Genomic DNA, 20,256 nt, shown 5'->3' on the forward strand with positions numbered 1-20,256 from the left:
GGGTGTGATGGGAGTGTTGTGGGTGTGATGGGGTGTTGTACAGGTTTGATGAGGTGTTATTCGGGGGTGATAGAGTGTTGTGTGGGTGTGGTGGGGTGTTGTATGGGTGTGATAGGGTGTTGTGTTGGTGTGTTTAAATATTGGGTGTGTGATCGGGTCTTGTATGGGTGGATGGGTTGTTGTGTGGGTATGATAGGGTGTTGTGTGGGTGTGATGGGTGTTGTATGAGTGTAATGGGGTGTTGTATGGTGTGATGGGGTGTTGTATAGGTGTGATTGGGTGTGGTATGGATGTGATGGGTGTTATGTGGGTGTGATGGGTGTGTTGTTCGGATGTGATGGGGTGTTTTATGGGTGTGATTGGGTGTTTTGTTCGTGTGATGGGGAGTTGTTTGGGTATGATGGGGTATTTTGTGCGGGTGTGACAGTTTTTTGAAGGTGTGGTGGGATGTTATGAGAGTGTAATGGGGTGTTGCTAGGTTGTGACGAGTGTGTTGTGCAGGGGTGTTGTGATGAATGAATTCGGGATGTTTACCTTCTTAGCACCCTCTTCTATCTGGTACTTCCAGGGGTAAAATTGTACTCAACGGCTAGTGAAAGTATTATTCACTATCGGAAGAGTGTTTTAGAAGAATTTAGACGTATATCCCAAAAAGTATCAACAAGTGATGTTTTTGATTTTCATAATTTTTTTGTTTGAAAAAATAAAACATTTAGCTGCGTCTTTGAGACATACCTTATTTCAAGGGCATTTGCTGTCATTTTGTCACCACATTGAATCTAATGGAAATTGCTTTTCATAAATACATACAACACCATTATTTAATAATTTCAAACACTTTTTAACTTCAAAGGATGGACATGAATATGTGATTTTGATGATTTGATAATTATTGTCTTGCAAGACAATAATTCTTCCATATATTTTTTTTTACACTAAAATCGGTTATGTAACGTAGTTTTGTTAGGTTTCTCTTTTTTTTTGTAAAAAAAAAAAAAAATGAATGTTTTTATTAGTCAGTGTTATATATATTTTATGTCATTGAAAGATTTTGAGACAAAAATAGCTATCATCACTTCCACAGTCAATGCCTCATTCAACTATTTATATTATTCATTAAATCAAAGCGAATTTTGGCCCTTAAATTATTATTGGTAAACAATACACCTTTTTTATCATTCCGGAAAATCACCAACAATAAAACAGAATAATTGACAGTTTGTATCGGTCTTTTGATTGTGAAAGTATACTTCATATAAGGTGCTTTATGGAACAGATTAATTGGAATTTTGATGGAATGATTCACCTTAGTAGTGTTTATGAGATTGGTTGTCGTGTTTTATCTTCACCTTTTCATCAACACTAGAGAGGAACAGCATTCAACCCAACTTCATAATTTATTGATGGCTTTTCTGATATGTATCATTCCGTCTTCTTTCCAGATCATATATTAAATGTTCTTGATTTTTATTCATTGCGATCTAATTAAGCAATTCCGTGTCAATGATTGCCGGGTAATCAATATATCTTTTTAATATAGATATGTGTCCCTCAATCAACTAACAACGTTGGAGAAGGGAGCGTTTGAAGGATTGGGAAATCTAGAGTCTCTGTAAGTATCTCTATATACACTTTGCTCACTATGAACTATTCTTAAATTGGAATCTGAACTATTCTATTTAAAAATGAATACTCATGTTATCGAAAAGCATCGACTTTTAGTTGACCCGTTTTTCTATTCCTATAAAGCAGAGTTTATTCAAAAGTTTCCACATGAGAAGAAAAAAAAACTTCTTGCTGTGGTGTCGACACTTAGATATATTTACGACGTTTATTTATTAACAATAATCAGTTTTATTCATATCTCGATTCGATATATCCCTGTGAACTCGAAATAAAGGCACCACAGAGTCCTCAACATTTGCTTCGTACATAGATATTTGATTGAAAATAGATGTTATCTGCAAACTAACAAGTCCAATTTATGACAAACGGGATGTTTTCAGTTCCTCATTTGTCAACTTCCCATATCTATTTATTATATAATGCCAGGATTCAATTATTATGATGTCTTTTACATTTACTCCATTATCTATTATTGATTGTCATTTACTTCTATGGGGAACAGAAGCTCAACATGTTGAAATAAACCAACATACTTAATCAAAGTTAGAGATTCTGGAAAACGTAGATATCACTGCGTAACACCATGCTCTATTCAAATAACTGACTATTAATACATGAATATTCATCTATCTTTTTAATGTAACTAAGAAATGATTATGTCTATTTATCATAGTAGTTAGTATATTGACATTTGGAATTAAGGTGATAGTCCCGTGCGTTGGAAGAACTTATGTTGAAACCGTTGTATATAGCTGCAATAATGTAGCCCTCTCTGATTTTTTTTTTTTTTTTTTTTTTTTTTTTTTTTAGGGAGAGGGCTACAACTCCTTAGGATCTCCGTAATGGTGCAAATGCGGGAGTGATTCACTCCCGCAACATTTGCGCTCATTCTAAACATTTCCTGACTTTCTTTACGTAAATAAAATGATATTTTATGTTTCTTAGTCATTATATAAATTTACAACCTGCAACTTTAGATTTGTGAGGCTCTATTCTACCGTTTTCAACAATTTCGATAAATTCCAATTTCTCGATTCATATTTGTGCGCCATGTTTGATGTACTGAAGTTTCAACTTCCGGTTGTCAAGTCATTTGCATATGCCATATAAGGTAGTATTTACATCAATGGAAAAGTATGGAGGCGAAAGCTATTTCGTCGGTATTGAAAAGGTTTGAATTTAATATCAAGTTAAAAACCGAACAGCAGAGTGTAAATTCTTTCTGCAACAATATGATTTTTCTTTCTTTGTCGAAGTGGCTCGAGTAACTACATTTTCGCGCTGATTGTCAATGATTAGGCTTTTCATTAGATCCACCTACGAGATCTCGCGATAACAAGCATGGCGGAGCAGACGAAGAATTTTGCATCCTGTACATTATATTTAATGAAAAACACCTTTATTAGACATGCCCGAGCACAAAGTTGGTACTCCTTTTGGTGTAAACAACATTTGGGAGTAATACACAGAGTTTATTATCGGTTATTCATAAAATTATTTTGCACCATTACGGAGATCCTATGGAATTGTAGCCCTATCCCGAAAACGTCAGAATTAAAAAAAAAATGGATAGGGCTACATTATTGCAGCTAGTTGTATATGATATACACTCATACAATGAAATCTGTTTAAATCAATCGTATTTATGTAGCAATATTTACCATTATTACCCCCATGTGATGTATAAATTTCTAAATTTATTCAATACACATATGCTTGTTCTACGTATAATCAGGCTACTAAAGTTGATGTTACAGGGGTTTCAAATATCTCCTTTTAAAGCAGTATTTCGCAATTTTATGGTCGTTACAATGATCTAGTCTGTCAATACAACTAGTCTTTGAATAGAATGCTCTCTGACGTGTTTCATATCGATTGTTAGACCTTTCTTGGGGCACTGATTTGACTAAAATTAATCTGTTTACCTGATCAAGGTATAGGGCACACGGCATGTGAGCTGTGACCGGCTGTGACCGGTGGACAGGGGACGGTTACTCCTTCAAGGCACCTTATCCCAACTCTAATATATCCAGTAGTTCGTGATTGCTCAGCTCTTTATTTTGTATTCCTTATATTCCTAAGTACTTCGTTACTAGAAAATACGGATGTATATTTAATTGCTGTTATAAAATTTAGAAATTCATTTCAAAATTAAGTATTATCTCCCTCATGCATAGCTCTTATCATTAGACGAATTTGCCTCCACTGTTTTTGGCACGCTGTTTTTGGCTATAATAGCTCTAAAACTTCATTGTTATTTCGGATTTCAAATATTTCTGTTGATCATCACTGAAGAGCCATTATTTGTCGAAATGCGCATCTGGTGCATCAAAATTGGTACCGTATAAGTTTTACATTATATGAGTTATGAGATTGATCACTTCCTTATCTTCACCTCTTATTGATACCATCATGTATGTAAGAAAACTTGTGTGGTTTTTGAAATTTATAAACGTAGGAAATATCGTTCAAACATGTAAATGAACATATACGATATAGAAGTTTAAAGAACATTATAGTAAACAGATTATTTGAAGGAATGCTATTAAAATAACATAAATGTAGGTGATTAGAAAATAATGTGTGATTTATAAAGTGGCCCATTGAGTGAAATCGAAAGAAAGCTGATAGATTTTTTAAGCACATAAACAAATATAAAATCTTTATCAAGATAATTTGTATGTGATTTTTAAATTGTACGTTTAGGGCCTATTTTGGGTGCTTATCACTGGCGGATCTAAAATGGATTTGGGGGAGAGCATACCCCTAAAATTTTAATGGCTTCATAGAATTATGTTTCCTTTGTTAGAATACAATTTAGATTTACTTTTTTGATGGAATAGATAAATAACATATATAAAAGGAATCTCTTCACTGATTTGTTTTCTTTAAAAACAATATCATGAAATGTTAAGCTCAACGTTTATATGTCTGTTTATGTGTTGATATTGGATGTGTCGTGTTAAAATGTCGTAGTACTTAAAATAAGTTATGTTAAGATCAGCGGGTGCTCATCAAAAGATCGTCAAATGCACAATACTTACTGGTACTAGAGAACTTCATCGACGTTGAGAGAATTTTTTATTTTCATTTTGTGACAGTACTTTTTGTCTAAAGAATTTTTATTTATTTCTGAGTACATGTATATCAATAAAAATTCAGCTGGTAACCTGCCTTCACCCGACCTTTTGTTTACAAATACGACTTATTGATGTTTTCCAAAAGTAAAATGTTATGGGTTATTCAAGTGATTGTCATATACCTGCACTAATGTACCCCTCTCTGATTTTGTTCTATTCTGACGTTTTCGGGAAAGGGCTACAAATCCACAGGATCTTCGTAATGGTTGAAAATATTTTTACCAATAACCTGTAATAAACCCCTTGTATTTGTCTCCAATGTTATTTACACCAAAACATATTACTAACTTTGTGCTTTGGTATGTCTAATAGAGGTTTTTTTTTTTTAAATTGAATATCACGTACAACATGCCAAATTCTTCGTCTGCTCCTGCATGCTTGTTATCGTGAGATCTTGTAGTTGGATCAAGTGAAAGACTTAAACATTGACAATCATCTTTAAAATGTAGATAATTGAGTCATTACGACAAAGGAAGGGAAATGATATGGTGGCAGAACAAATATACATTCTGCTGTTCGTTGTTTTTAACTTGATATCAAATTCAAACTTTTTTTTTAATACTGACGAATCCGCTTTTCCCTCCGTACTCGTCCATTGATATAAACACTACCTTACATTGCCATATAGCACCCGGAAGTTGAAACTTCAGTGAATCATACATGGCGCATAAATATGAATCGCTAAATATGAATATATAGAAATTGCTGGAAACGGTAAAATAGAGCTTCGGAAATCGTAATATGCAGATTGTTAATTCAGATAATGTCAAAGTAGCATAGAATATCATTTTATTTACGTAAAGAAAGTCAGCTAATATGTAGAATGATCGAAAATGTTGCAGTAGTGAATCACTCCCGCATCTGCAATATTACTGATATCCTAAGACGTTTTAACCCCCCCCCCCTCCCCAATGAAAAAGCTAAGGGGAGCACATCATTACAGTTAAGAATTACAATGCGGGGAATTTACGATAGCTGTCACAGTCAAAATATAGGTAGTATCGTTTCGGTTTTTAACCGTAAGAGTTCTAGAACTCTTAAGTAATTTCACCACAAAATTATAGTGTATTTTACTACGGAAGTTCTAAACCTAGTTGCGTAAAGCACTTTAGTGTATTTTTAGAAAAGCGCCAATACTCTGCATAGCGTTCAACATAAAAACAAGTTTAACTATCGATCTTAATTATTGTGTTTTATTTTGATAATTCTAAAGGTGTAAAATCTTTTTTCATATTGTCATCTAATTTCATTTCTTTTGATTGTGTTTTATTGTTACATTCTTCTGCTCATCTTTTTAATACACCTTAGCGTAATTTGTTTTATATAAGGCGCTATCTAAATTTTGTTATTATATTTGCAACCGGAGTGTCCAGGACTCAATCCCTGACGGTAACACAGAATACGTTTGAAATGAAATATATAGTGATTGTTTATTTGTCAATCAACTCACAAGTGATGTGAAAGTATGGCTGCTTATGAGATACCTTGCAAACCGATATCATCTATCACGGCCACTGTTGTCGCGATAAAAAACAAAAACTTATTTCAAGAAACTCAACATTTAGACCCTGAAGCGTTCTGTTACCGTTCTGTTCTCGATAAAAACTGTCCAATTCCCACCTTAAACTGTTTTGTTCTCGATAAAACCGTTCCATTCCCACACTAAACTGTTTCATTTCAAGCGTTCAGCGTTTTGTTTCAAGCCCAAACCGTTCGTTCCCACAAACTATGCGTTCCCGCATGGTCACTTGGAACTCGTACGTCAGTTTGTTATTTTATTTCAACATGGCGTTAGGTCGACATGGAGAATGCTATCGTTCCTGATTCGACACAATATTTTAAACTTGTACAAGGGTGGACAGTTCTGCAGTTCACATCCGTAAATGTTTACCGACAAATTACAAGTATATCACGACACGACAAAGTATATTCTTAATCAATGGGTAAAATCTTTTTACTGAAGAACAAAATGAATGAACATGGATGTTTCATTTTTAAACCAATAAATAAATAAATGAATAGCAATAATGTTACTGTTGATGAAAAGAAAAAGCTCGGAAATAAAATGTCAAATTACATGATCTACTTTAAGTACGGACAACTCTTACATTGATCTGAATTTGACATATTTCCGAGTCGTGAAAATGTTTTTCGGGAAATCAAAAACAATCATTTATAAGAATTCCAAAAGCAGTTTGTGTGGTGTCATCTTCAAAAGAGGGTATGAATTGGTCGAGGCACTAAGAGTTGCTACAGTAATGGTGTACATTGTACTAATCTACGGGAGAGTGGACACAGAGTTCACACAATAGGTCCCCATCTCAAGTGACTTTGCCCTCTTTGATATCCTCTTTTAATTTTGGGATATGTCACCCAAACCCTTTTAATGTATGTTTATCGAAAGGGTACCTTTATATGTACCATTAATTAACGTCACATGTCACCATCACAATGAAACAATGCAGGCATACCCCTATCGGGGGTTTTAATGCACAATGAATATTTTTATTGAAAACTGTTATTAAGGGTTCTAAATTTAAATTCGATCCAGAATTGTTATTTATTATTAGATTACATAGACATTCATTGATGTATTCATTTTTTGATACATTCATTATGAAAATGTATGAAAGGTGAAGATAACGAAAAGTGATCAATCACATAACTCCTATAAGCAATACAAACTATATAGTTGGGAAAACACGGACCCCTGGGCACACCAGAGGTGGGATCAAGTGCCTAGGAAGATTCAGCATCCCCTGTCGACCGGTCACACCCGCCGTGAGCCCTATATCCTGATCAGGTAAACGGAGTTAACCGTAGTCAAAATCAATGTGTCAGGAACTGTATATGATTTCAAACGCTTTAATGCACTACATTGAGCCCATATATAAATGTTCCAAATTACACGTTATACATGTACAAACTGAATTCCTCTTTGAAATTACCTGTGCACTAAGTAATCGGAAGAAAAAAATCATAACATTTTGAGTAAAGAGTGGCAATGTTACTTTGTATTATATCTAAATCGGACCACGCCTCAAATCACACAATTCCATTTTTCTAATGTGTAAAGTGATTTTTAATTGATTACATACATGTGTAACACAAATATAAATATCCACATGTGTAATGTAAGGCACATGTAATTGTATGTATTAATATACTTCCCTCTCTCTTCCTTCTTTTTTAAAATATTCATCATATCGATCAAATTAAACTTTTTTGACACGTACTCTCTTTCTTTTCCGCAATGTCTATATATGAATAAAAAGTACCAAAATTGTCAGAAATGCAGAATTTGAAATCGAAGCCAAACCGTTCGTTTTCAATTTTCGACCGAAGAAAACCGTTCGTTTTCAATCTTAATGTTTTCCGTTTCAGATAAAAACAGTTCCGTTATCGTTGAAAACCGTTCCCTTCAAACCGGTAAACGTTCGTTTCCCCAAACAGAACCGTTCGTCCCTAAACCGTTCAGCGTTCGTTCACTGTTCCACTGGCGTAGTAGTACACATCAGTCTGTACGACAAACATTTAAAGTAGTCACAATCTATGCAAAAAGTTCAGTGGAGAAAGGAGCAAACCACCTAGAATGCTTCACTTAGCAAAATCAAATGCTTGCAAATTTATTAATTCAACAAAGCAGTATCGATTTTATTTGAAGTACTAAAATATCTTAATAGAGTTTGAGAAACAGATAATTCATTGATTGTTCTGGTCATATCATTCAAATGAAGTGTTGCGATTACTAGTATCACTTGTTTGCCAAATTGATAATTCCTAATCAAAGTTAACAATGAAATGTTGAAACTTGAAACATAGACGGTTAGTTGGTTAGAAGGCTGATTGTTTTACGTCCCGTCGAGAATTTAACTTATGTTGAGACGTCACCAGCTAAAGTTGAAGCACTATTAATTCAGAACTATACCTAACGCTAAAGTCGTAACAGTGAGGACTCTTTAACATGCCAACCCCTGCACGTCCCGATCTGCTTATATCCCGAACTTTCTTACACATTTCTTCGTCGGTGGCATCCAGTGGGCGTTCAGACCTGACTTCATCTGCTAAAGACGTTCTACTGCGTTTGAATTCCCCTATCCAGAATTTAACCTGAGCATAAGATGGTGCAGAAGACCCATAACCATCGGCTAACTCGCCATGTATTTCCTTGCATGTTTTACCTTTTAAATGCAAGTACCGAATTATAACACGGTATTCAACTTTAGATGAAAGGCATGCCTTTACATCTCTAGCCATGTTTGACATTCAATATCTTATTAAAGAATGACTCGATACGCGTGCAATTTTGTACCCAGGTATAAAACATATATTAAAACAAGGCATGAAAATCGTGACCGTCTCGATCAATCGGTAATGGAATGGGCTGGTTACCTATTGACTCGCCCAAGTACTAATGAGATACCGCGACTGGTCGGATGTTTTGAAATACGAGCAAAATATCAGATATCTACATATCACCGTGATGATTAAAGGACACATCTCATGTTTTCAAAGTATACAACATTACATGCAAGAAGTTTTAGGCATAAGAAGAATTGATTTTGCTGAAAAAATGAAAAAGTTTAGAAACATGCGTTGTGTCCTTTAACACTCTTCTATAAATAGCGGAGCTTTGTTTCATGATATGTAATACAATTTGAAATATAAAATGCTTAATGGATCCAGATTGATCTATCAGATAATCAAATAAACATCTTACAGAAAAATGGTTTTGGAAAATTACAGATTTACAAACAGGGATATCTGGAAATGTCAATAAAAAAATTGATGTAGATTATGCGCAAACAAGTAATGATTGAAAAATTAAGAGTGTCATAGCACATGAGATGGCATTGGACACAATATTCGTTCTTTCTACCTTAATCAGTAATACATCCCGACATCCTCTTAATTTTTAGATCCTGTTTGTGTTCTAGTTCTACACATTATTAAATTACATTTTACATAACAAATGGTATGTTTTGAAATCTATGGCATTTTATGGAAACACCATAGTGATAATTTAGTGATAAAATTTTGAACAAAAGCAAAGGTAGAAATATTTTTAAGAAAGAGCAGTCAAATAGATCATTCAAAGAATAAAAAAGAAAGAAGGGAAGCAGGAACCCTAAGGAATTTTATTGTAGAAAGAATGAACAAGTAGTGACTTTAACACATATTAATATTTCATTGTTTTGTTAAAAGACAGGCTGATGTCAAACAAGTTAATGTTACAGGGGTTTAAACAGTTCCGTTTAAAGTCAGCATTTCGCAACTTATATGGTAGCTATTATGATCTACATTTATATGTAGTTTTCCAATACACCATATCATTGGGTCAAATGATGTTTGACTTCCTTCATATTCATTGTAAGACCGTTTTGGCACTCTGATTTGACTACTGATTACTCTGTTTACCTGATCAAGACATATGACTCACAGCATGTGTGACGGGTTGACATGGAGTTCTCACTCTTCCTGGTCACCTGTTTCCACCTCTGGTATACCCATGGGTCCGTTTTTGCCAAACTCTCTATTTTGTATTTCTTATGAGAATTTTGAGATTGATCACTGATCGTTATATTTACCTTTCGTGCATTATCCCACGTACGCATATGTGTTTTAACATCTGCAAAGGCAACTGAAGATTGTGCATGATAATCAATATGTTACAACTAATCAAAAAAAAAGAGAGAAGCAAATGAAAAGTATTTCATAGTTTACAAAGGTGAAGATAACAAGCTTTGATCAATCTCATAACTCCTATAGACAATACAAAATAGAGAGGTGGATAACCACGGACCCTTGAATATACCAGCTTATTTTATGTCTTATTGTTAACTTTTCAGCAATAGACAAATAAAAGATTCATAAAATTTAGTGAACATCATCACAAAGCAAGGATAGGGATATAAAAGTTAAAATGATCAACAGTTATGGACGTTGTATGCTGTCATAAGGTTGTATATACAGCAATTTCACACCTGCATTATTAAATACTATGTCAATATTCTTGAAGTGTGGGTTCTTCCCATAGATAATCAGATAGAGATGTGATATTTTGCATCTATACAATTGAAAGAATACACACTCTCTTCACTAAAGGAATACATTTTTAAGTACTGTAATGACTACTTAGATGTCATAATTCTAACATTACAGAGGAGTTTACGATAATGGCAGAACAGGAAACAGTTATGTCTACGTGGATTTTTTTTTTTTTTTTTTTTCAAATGCTGTTCGGAAAGTGCACCGAGAATGATATGTTTTACTGATAAATGTTGATAATCACTGTTATTCTTCTGTCAGTACTGATGCATTCTGATTAATGGTGTTTTCACTGTTGTTATTGATATTTTATTGGTACAGTGACATTTTGATTCTTATTGTCATTTGTACTGTGGATTTTGATATTTGTTGATAAATACTGAGAAAATACAATCAGTATTAAGTAGTCCCGATAAATGCTGTGGTTATTGGTTTCCTTTCAGGAGGTGTGAAAACTGATCGGGGTAAAATAAATGCTGTAGTTATTTATTTAAAAAAAACCCAGTTTTTTTATAATATGCATTATATTGTTTTCAATGTATTTATATAATTAAAACGATACCAAACAGTAACATTTGACATGAGAAAACCTGGTTTTGAATATATTCTCATATTGGTCTACTTCCTTAATTTTTTTCTATAAAATTTCTTTCTTCTCCTTCACTTAACAGAAAGCGAGTGATACATGGATTTTATTGTTTTGAATTTGAATTATGAAATGATAAATAGCCTTGTAAAGATTCTAGTAGGGATATTCAATAAGTACCCACGCTGTTTTTCTTTCTCTCCGGAAGTTGCAGTGGTACAGTACCGAGTTCATTATTTTGATCATTCAGAGTGCTCCCATTCCTGTGTATTTGTTTAAGCATGGTCTATCCTTCCTCCCTAATGACAAAGCACTTATTTTCTCTGCCGAGAATTTAGAGCGCCGGCTTTCCCCTTTAATATTTTTTGATAATTAATACTGTACAATGAGGAAACGGTGACGATAAATAAACAATAAGTAATATCGTAGCTCCTATCAGAAATACGAAGTTAAGAAGTAAAAAAACTTAACTATATGCACTATACAAATCTGCAAATATTGGCCTTTTATGCTCAGAATAATCTCATTGTCTACATTTTCTGGTTCACTTCAAAGGGATATAAAATTCATATGTCGAACATGCTATTATGATACAGAGTCTTTTGGATTAAAAAAAATCCTAATATGATCATGTATTTATTTCCCAAATGAAAGTGAAATTAGCACTATTAAAAATAGATTGAATACCAACTCTAGTAAATATTAAAGATAATATCCGTTTGTAAATTGGATTTTTGAAAATCAAAACTTCATACAATTTAACCAGATATTGATTGTACTGTATAATGAATGGTAAATAAACAATAATCGTCATTATAGATTCAATGAGTTATACAAATCATTCTAGCATGGGAGTTGTTGATCTGTTTACACAATACACATCTTACTAACTTTGTTCCAATTTGTCAAAAACTTTGAAAGGAAAAATAGAGAAAACCACGTGTATAAGCACCACTTTCTTACAACCTATGTAAAATCTTTCAGTATGCATACATGAACAAAATGAGCTATCATATGATTGGATTATGTTATACCTTCCGTTCTCTTATCGATGACTGTACTATTCACAACACCATATAATGTCTCAATTGGATGGAAACAGTGTTAAGCATTCAATATATCAAGCTATAGGACTCATGGCGGGTTTGACCGGTCGCCAGGGAATGCTTACTCCTCCTAGACACCTGGTCCCACCGATCGTATATCCAGGGGTTCATCTTTGCCCAACTCTCTATTTTGTATTCCTTAAAGAGTTATGAGATTCACCAGTGTTCGTTATCTTCACCTTCCATATCATTGATGGAAAAGTGAAGATAACGAGTAATGATCCATCTTATATATGGCCCAACTATCTATTTTGTATTGCTTATAGGAGTTATGAGATTGATCACTGTTCGTTATCTTCACCTTGCATATACATCTATGTGTCCTTTTGTCAGAGTACAATTTAAATTAAAATATTTGATGAAATAGATGCATACAAATATATAACGTCGATTTCTTCAATGTGTAACTTATATACCGTCAATCTCTTCAATGTAATTTTTTTTCTTTAATACCAGAAACATCCTATGTATTGAAATTGAATGTTTAATCTCAACGTTTGCATGCCACTTTAGGATTCAATGTTGAATGTGTCCGGTTACAAATGCAGCAAAACTTACAACATTTATTCAAAATCAACAGGTGTGTGTCAAAATATCGTAAAACGTACACCACTTACAAGTATTAGAACATGTATATCGAGGACGTTCAGAGAAAACATTGATACTGACAAAATATGTTCATAATAAATTTATACATGTACAATGTAGCACTCTCCATTAAAGCTCGTGCAGATGAACTAGCCGACTCCCCGAGACTACTCGCGTCTAGAAATTGTCTCAGCACTAGCTGGTATAGCTAGGGGAAAATTTTCGATCAATAAAGTGTTTGGATTGAAAAAAATCGATGACAATTTATTTTTTTATTTTTAAAAGTCTGATTTGTGTTTGTTAACAATCTCAATTTTTTAATACATGTCCCTGTGTTATAGATGCATCCATATAAATCGTGTCTGATGTTTCTGTTACATGTGTGTTTTTATTTACGGACTAGCAAACAAATTCATAAGGACAACGAGCAAATAAATCTATTCAATTAGCTAGTTAGTATGAATAGCGTCTCAGAAAAGTTATCATGAAGACTGATGTAAATATTAATTTATTTCATCGTGAAGAAATTGAATCACGATATATGATAATAAATCAATGGATATAAGCACAAAATATATGCGTCCATCCCCGATTAACAAATTATTCCCATCGAGCACCTAAAAGCTGTCACCCGCCCCCTCGTCTCAGATTTTTTCTAATCCTCTCTAAACTGAATCCCACATCCGTCCATGATTATAAGGCAATTTGCATTGAAGTAGCTAAATTGATTCATCAAATGTTGAACGCAAAATCACGGTGCTGTTATAAATGTACCTCTGTGCACTTCGCACCATATGACGTCAAAATGTAAAAGTACGTCACAGCGTACATGTACATGTTCTGATGGTTGTATCGCGGGGAAAGCGTCATGCTATTTTGTCGTTATTTTGTCGGGATATTCCTTTTAGTGTGTGTAGGATGACATGGTTTGAAATTCAAATATTGGTGTGTGTCCGTTTTTTGTTGTTTTTTGTTTTGTAAAATATATCAGTTAGGATGTTGGTTTCATGTTTTATCACCTTGATGTCCAAAAAAGGAATCGAAGTATCACTGTATTCCATGGTAAACTGGATATTTGGATTGAGCGTATTCAACAAATTGTGAAACTTGATCAGGTCTTCTTCGGATTTTTCCCAAAATATAAAACCGTACAATTTGGCCAGAAGGATTTACACTATTGTTAAAGATGAAAATACTAAAGACCAAAGACTGGCGAAATTGAAAATATTTCTTACTGCGCAGAATTATCCGGAAACACTCATTCTTTCAGCGATAAATGAAGCAAAGAAAATTCCACAGCATACACTTAGAACAACAAGAGAAAAAGAACACGATCCTTTCCTAATACCATTTATGACAACTTACAACCCAAAACATATAAATATCTTTCAGGAAGCTAAGAAGAATTTTACAGTTATCAAGCGTGATTTAGAACTTCAAAAAATTATTCCCAAATCCGACCTACTTCACAGCCAAAGACAACCATCTAACTTGAAAAAAATATTAACAAAAGCCAAATTCAATTCAACGCCTGAAAAATACGCAGTTTCTACATGTGGTGACTCAAGGTGTGGTACATGTCCCTTCCTAAAAACAGTACCTTCTATTACTTTTAAATGCGGAAAATATTTTACTGTAAATGATAACATATCATGCAAGTCGAAAAACTTACTATACTGCATTATTTGCAACGGGTGTGGCGAGGAATATATTGGACAAACTAACAGCCAGGATGCGTGTCCATCGCCAACAAATTAACGATCCCAGTACAAGAAATACCCCATGCAGCGAACACTTTGACACCTGTGCTAGAGGCAACTACATCGTATTTCCATTTTATAAACTTAAAACAGAATCAACGTCCATGAGACTTGCTAAAGAAAATTGTATCATTAAACTGTTTTCTCCTAAACTAAACAAACTTTAATCAATGCATATATGAGAAATTCTGATTGTTAAACCTCTTAATTCATCAACTTTTATCATGTAAATGTTCATTCTTATTTTGTCCAAGTCATCTTTCCCGAACTTTTGTATTATGACGTCATGTATCTATTCCCTCGTCGCAAAGACTATCATGACGTCATGACGTCACAATAGACGTCTCTAAGATAAACAACTTTGTTTTCATTATTAATTTGTATTCATCTGAGGATGGATGTTAAAATCCAGAAAGCGCTAGTGATTTAAATATATTTTGGAACTGTATATTTTCCTGCTTTATTAGTTGACCGAGGGAAACAGAAAACCCTGAAGGACGGTTCTCTTCCCCGAAAGTTTCCGAAGTCGTCGTTGGAGCCCACAACTTTTTCACGGATGTAGATAGAGACGCGAGACCACTTAAACGAAGTCCCGTGACCTCTCTGACCTTCAAAATGAGGCCAGGGTCAAAGGTCAAGGTCACATGTTCTCTCCCATGGGGTTTTTGAGGTTTGACCTTGAAAGTGGCTCAAGGTCAAAGGTCAAGGTCACACCTCCAGGACCAGTCTCCACGAGTAAGGCAAACCCACACATCATGCCTGTCGTCCCCAAGGAAGAAATCCCCCACCCTTCAAGTGATCTGTCTGTGATCAGCTGTTTACACTATTTTGACCGGTCTCATGCCATGCAACAATTACAGAATTCTAGCTTATCTGACCTACACCTACACATCTGACCTAAACCAATTTCTTCTATTTCTTGACTGTCTTGTAAATCAAACATGAATTCCATTTACATTCATGAAAAGACATAGGCCAGATTCAATTGTCTGCCTGCATCAACATAAAGACTAAGTTGTTTTTTTTTGATAATGATGATGCAACTTTACTCGACAGTTGAACTCATTGACATTCCATCCTGACTGTCATTGTAAACAAATAAACACTTACCTGCAGGGTCAGATGGGATGCAGTATTCCTATTCTCCGTTCAGATCCTACACTCAGAAACTTTTCCTTGAAACCCCGGCCGCCATTTTGTTTGGGGTAATTTGTCACTCAGCCTTAATCCGTATGCATGCCTCCTTGGTTGAAATGACTGAAAGACATTGTCTCCGTGAATTAGAACACATAGGATGAGCAATTACAAACTGTATATTCAATTCCACAATCCACAACACACACGGTAAAATCCAGTGCATCTTCACAACATCAACATGAGGCTTGTAGACTCCCAGCATGCACGAGCAGCTACAATCTCTGAAAATATGACATCCGGTTTCTTTGCACCTCCAAATATCCTATCTAACAGGTCCAAAGTCACCCCAAACACCTGCACAAGTCCTATTACACTTTTACCTGATATGTGCCGCCTATGCAACACTCGCACCCTTTTTTTCAAATATTTGACCGGTACTATCGTGCGAAACCAAGGCCTTAATCTCCAACACTACAACACTCAAGGCGGCAAATTTGAATTTCTTTTCAAGCCAAATCAATTTTTTTTCTTTTTTGGCCTCATTTGACCTACTGAAGAATGGATTAAGATCAAAGTTCAAGAAACAAATCCAGAAAAGGTGGAAAGACCTCTAATTGTTCGCGAACAATTAGGATTACTAGTTGTTAATACTTTTCTGCACATCTGATAATCTGCTGTCCCAAAGTTCTGAAAAACTGCTCAGAGAATTATCATTATTCGCATGCTGTAAAGTTTGGTTGATTTTGTCTTTGAACGGCCTCGGCGTCCATTTCGTTTAACCCGCGGAGAACGGCGACTAGATGTGATTACATTAACAAAACCTGCTCTTAAAACCCCTTACTAAGCATTTCTATTGGTCAGAACCTTAACACCATTCCATGGATCATACCACTATACAAGTTATATCATTTGAATACAAATAGTGAATACAACATTTTCCCGCTATATTATCGAAACACGGGAAAATATAAGTATTTTATCTCGAGTGTAATTTAATCATTCGTACTTTCTACATTCTATCGCGTACTTATACGTGATTTGTACATTCTCTCGCGTACTTTTACGTGATGTGTACGTTCTCTTGCGTACTTATACGTGATTCGTACGTTCTTTTGCGCAAACATACACAGCAAATCTTTATATGTCTAAGTACATAGCACTTTTTATGTAATTTGTACACTTTCTCACGTAAAAAGGTACCTTCTAATTTTATATATGTCTATTGCCTAAGTACATGCATATATTAACTTAATCTATACGTGATTTATACATTCTGTCTCGCATAAAAATACATATTAATTGTATCTATACGTGAAAGGTACATACTATTGGAAATTAAACGAGAGTTACCTGTAAAGTGTTGTTTGTAATTATACAAAACCTATTGGAAAGGAATGGAAGAATCACATGAGATAACGTCACTGTATCTAGCCTCAGTGTTTAAGTCTAATTAATAGCCGAAATGTACTTGAACGAAGGGTAGGAAAAAGGTTAGACATGCAGTTCATCCATTCCATTCTAGTAATTAATTTGAATTACAATCAAATATCAGCTTACTAAGCCTTACAGGTACATGTCTCGTATAATTTCCAATTCTACTTCATCACTGTACATGCTATTACGTAACCACATGAAATTGTCAAGCTTTAAATGCGTCACAGAATTTAATATTTCTCGAGCCTTGGCGGGGGAAATATTCAAATCCAATAACGAATTTCATAAATTCCATATGTCATAGGCACGAGTGTAAGATTTAATTTATCACACAAGTATTCTTCAACGCAATATATTCTATTTGTTTATTTCACAACCCGACTGTCACAGAATTCTTTTGCTTTCAATTTGATTGTGACGTCGTCGCGACGTCACGGTTTCAAGAAACTTGAAATTATTTTCACTTCATAAAAGACAAAAAATCCCATTGGAACAACCGTGGTGACAAAACAAAGTCTTTTACCGGCAATGTTAACAATTTCAAAGGATGACATGTTGTTTTCTTCAGGTGGCGCATGAATGATCAACTTACCTAATTTGCATAGTTATGAACCTGTGTTACGGGTTTATATCATTTTTTCGAACCCGTGTCATGAACCTGGGAAAAGTACCGTTGTGTGATAATACAAATTAATTGATGATAATATGTTTTGTTCTTAAGTAAATATATACATCATTACATATGAACAGGGTATTTTTAGTTATCAGAACACTTTTATAAAGTCTGTCCCAAGCATGCCAAAGATAGCTAGTTAATGCACTGACATGCCGATGTATTCCTCAAATGCGTAACATTTACAAAACTATCCGTGCTCATGAACCGGTAAACCAATTAAATTTAAAAAAACCTACTTCTTTAAGAAAAGAGTCAATTCTAGATTCTAAATACGAATCAGTCAATTCCAGATTGTTACCGGTCACGTTTGTTTCAAAGTGCTAAAATCATATCGGGCACTGTCTTCAACTTCGATAAACCCAGGCAAATTTCGTCAAAATCAAATGATTTCATCCAGTCCAGTACAACTGCGACATCCGGAATTTCTGAATATCTAGGAAAAGATGTTTCCTATCAAGCACCTTTAAGAAATCCTTTTAATAGTGCATGCTGTTTCATACGATGATGAACAGCATCAACATTAGTCACTCCTTGCTGTATTGACACCAGGAATGACTTTCCGGTCCACCACAGAATGTCTTCCATTTACATAGATAACACACATATTATTTTTTCTATTCACGAAGACAACAATATGTCTTTAGTTTCGTCCAATGAGTAACTACTTTGGATTGATCTCCAGATCTCAAAAGAAATCAGTGGGTTAAAAGTTTACCAATTTGGGAATTTTTCGTCAACTCTAGAATGTGGTGGCCAGTCTGGCATTATTAAGGTATCGTATAGCCGGTTTTTGACAGATATATAATTCCTGCGTTCAAAAAAAAGAGCTACATGTATATGGTACTTGTTGCTTGATCTAACGTCATTTTCTGAAAGACTGATATTATCATACAGAACGGGAGAAAACAATACAATCTCAATCCAAAGCAAGAAATAGAAAAAGACATATACTGTGAAGGGTTTACAGGCGCAGTGTTTATATTTTTTTCTAATTGATGATATTGCGTGTACATTAGCATAGCAAATAAATCAATATTTGGACTAACATTAAACATTTCAATGGCTCACTGAAAAACCTGTTTATCAAGCATTAAATTATGCATTTTCTTGTTTGAATGTCCTCTTTCCAAAACTGCGTTGTAGTTTTATTTTACCTGGGATATGAGCAGCTATAAGCCAAATATATGCTAAATGTATGCCCATATTCATATTTTCTAACCGTTCTATCGCTCTCTAACGAACGAGTAAATCCTTTTTCTCATATATATATGTGTTACGCCAGTTGTATGGTCAGCTTCAACTTTAACGTGCTTGTCTTGTCTGTCATTCCATGTTGCCTGCAGTGAGGAAAAAACGCTTAGAGGTCTAAAACATTAAGATGATGACTGAGTTGAATCTTCCTATGGTATACATATAGATGTATTAATTGATTGAAGGTTACACGTTTAGTCAATCAAACCTGCAATGCTTATGAAATCTGGTAACCTCGGTTCATGGGTACTTTAGAACCAACAATGTTCAGCTTCCACTGCTGCAAGTCTTTCCTACTTAGATTTTATCAATGAATTTCATATTGAACCTTTGATTCCTGTAAAGCCGAAATTTTCTTATTCTGTAATTGCCTATAAACTGCTCAGGTTGAGCTAGAAAACATAATACAAAATTCCCAATGACAGTGCTAATAATTTCTTTTGTATGAAAACGTTAAAATATCGAACTGTAGTCAATCTCATAACTCCTGTAAAAGTATAAAATTAAGAGTAGGAGACACACGTACCCTTGGGCATAACAGAGATGGGATCAGGGGCCCAGGAGAAATGTTGTATAGAAAGGAGTTATGAAAATGATCACTGTTTGTTATATTCACCTTTTCATACAATCAACAGACAACAATGCCAGTCTCTTATTATATGTTCAGATATGTTATGATATCCTAGGCACCTGATCCCACTTCTGGTATATCCAAGGGTCCGTGTTTGCTCAACTTTCTATTTTGTATTGCTTATAGGAGTTATGAGATTGATCACTGTTCGTTATCTTCACCTTGCATTACGTCTACCATCGATGTTTTTTGTATGTATTGCAAGATATATATCCAACAAACTTACTCTACTGCAATGGAAATCGTATAAGTCCCCGTAAAAAGATCTAATGT

The 20,256-nt window shown here is 34.5% G+C and overlaps 1 protein-coding gene across 50 annotated transcripts in view; it reads left to right on the forward strand.

Annotated features, from left to right (window-relative positions):
* LOC125659436 (leucine-rich repeat-containing protein 15-like) overlaps positions 1–20,256 on the forward strand; it is a 615,079-nt gene that overhangs the window by 123,459 nt on the left and 471,364 nt on the right. For 46 of the 50 annotated variants that reach the window (XM_056149051.1, XM_056149060.1, XM_056149061.1 and 43 more), the window contains one exon: positions 1,541–1,612. The exons of the other annotated variants lie outside the window; for them this stretch is intronic. In XM_056149051.1, the coding sequence (XP_056005026.1) occupies positions 1,541–1,612 (72 nt within the window). The remainder of the gene's footprint in view (positions 1–1,540; positions 1,613–20,256) is intronic. 50 annotated transcript variants of the gene reach the window in all.

This window comes from Ostrea edulis, chromosome 9, assembly GCF_947568905.1.
Source record: "Ostrea edulis chromosome 9, xbOstEdul1.1, whole genome shotgun sequence".
Taxonomy (NCBI): Eukaryota; Metazoa; Mollusca; class Bivalvia; order Ostreida; family Ostreidae; genus Ostrea; species Ostrea edulis.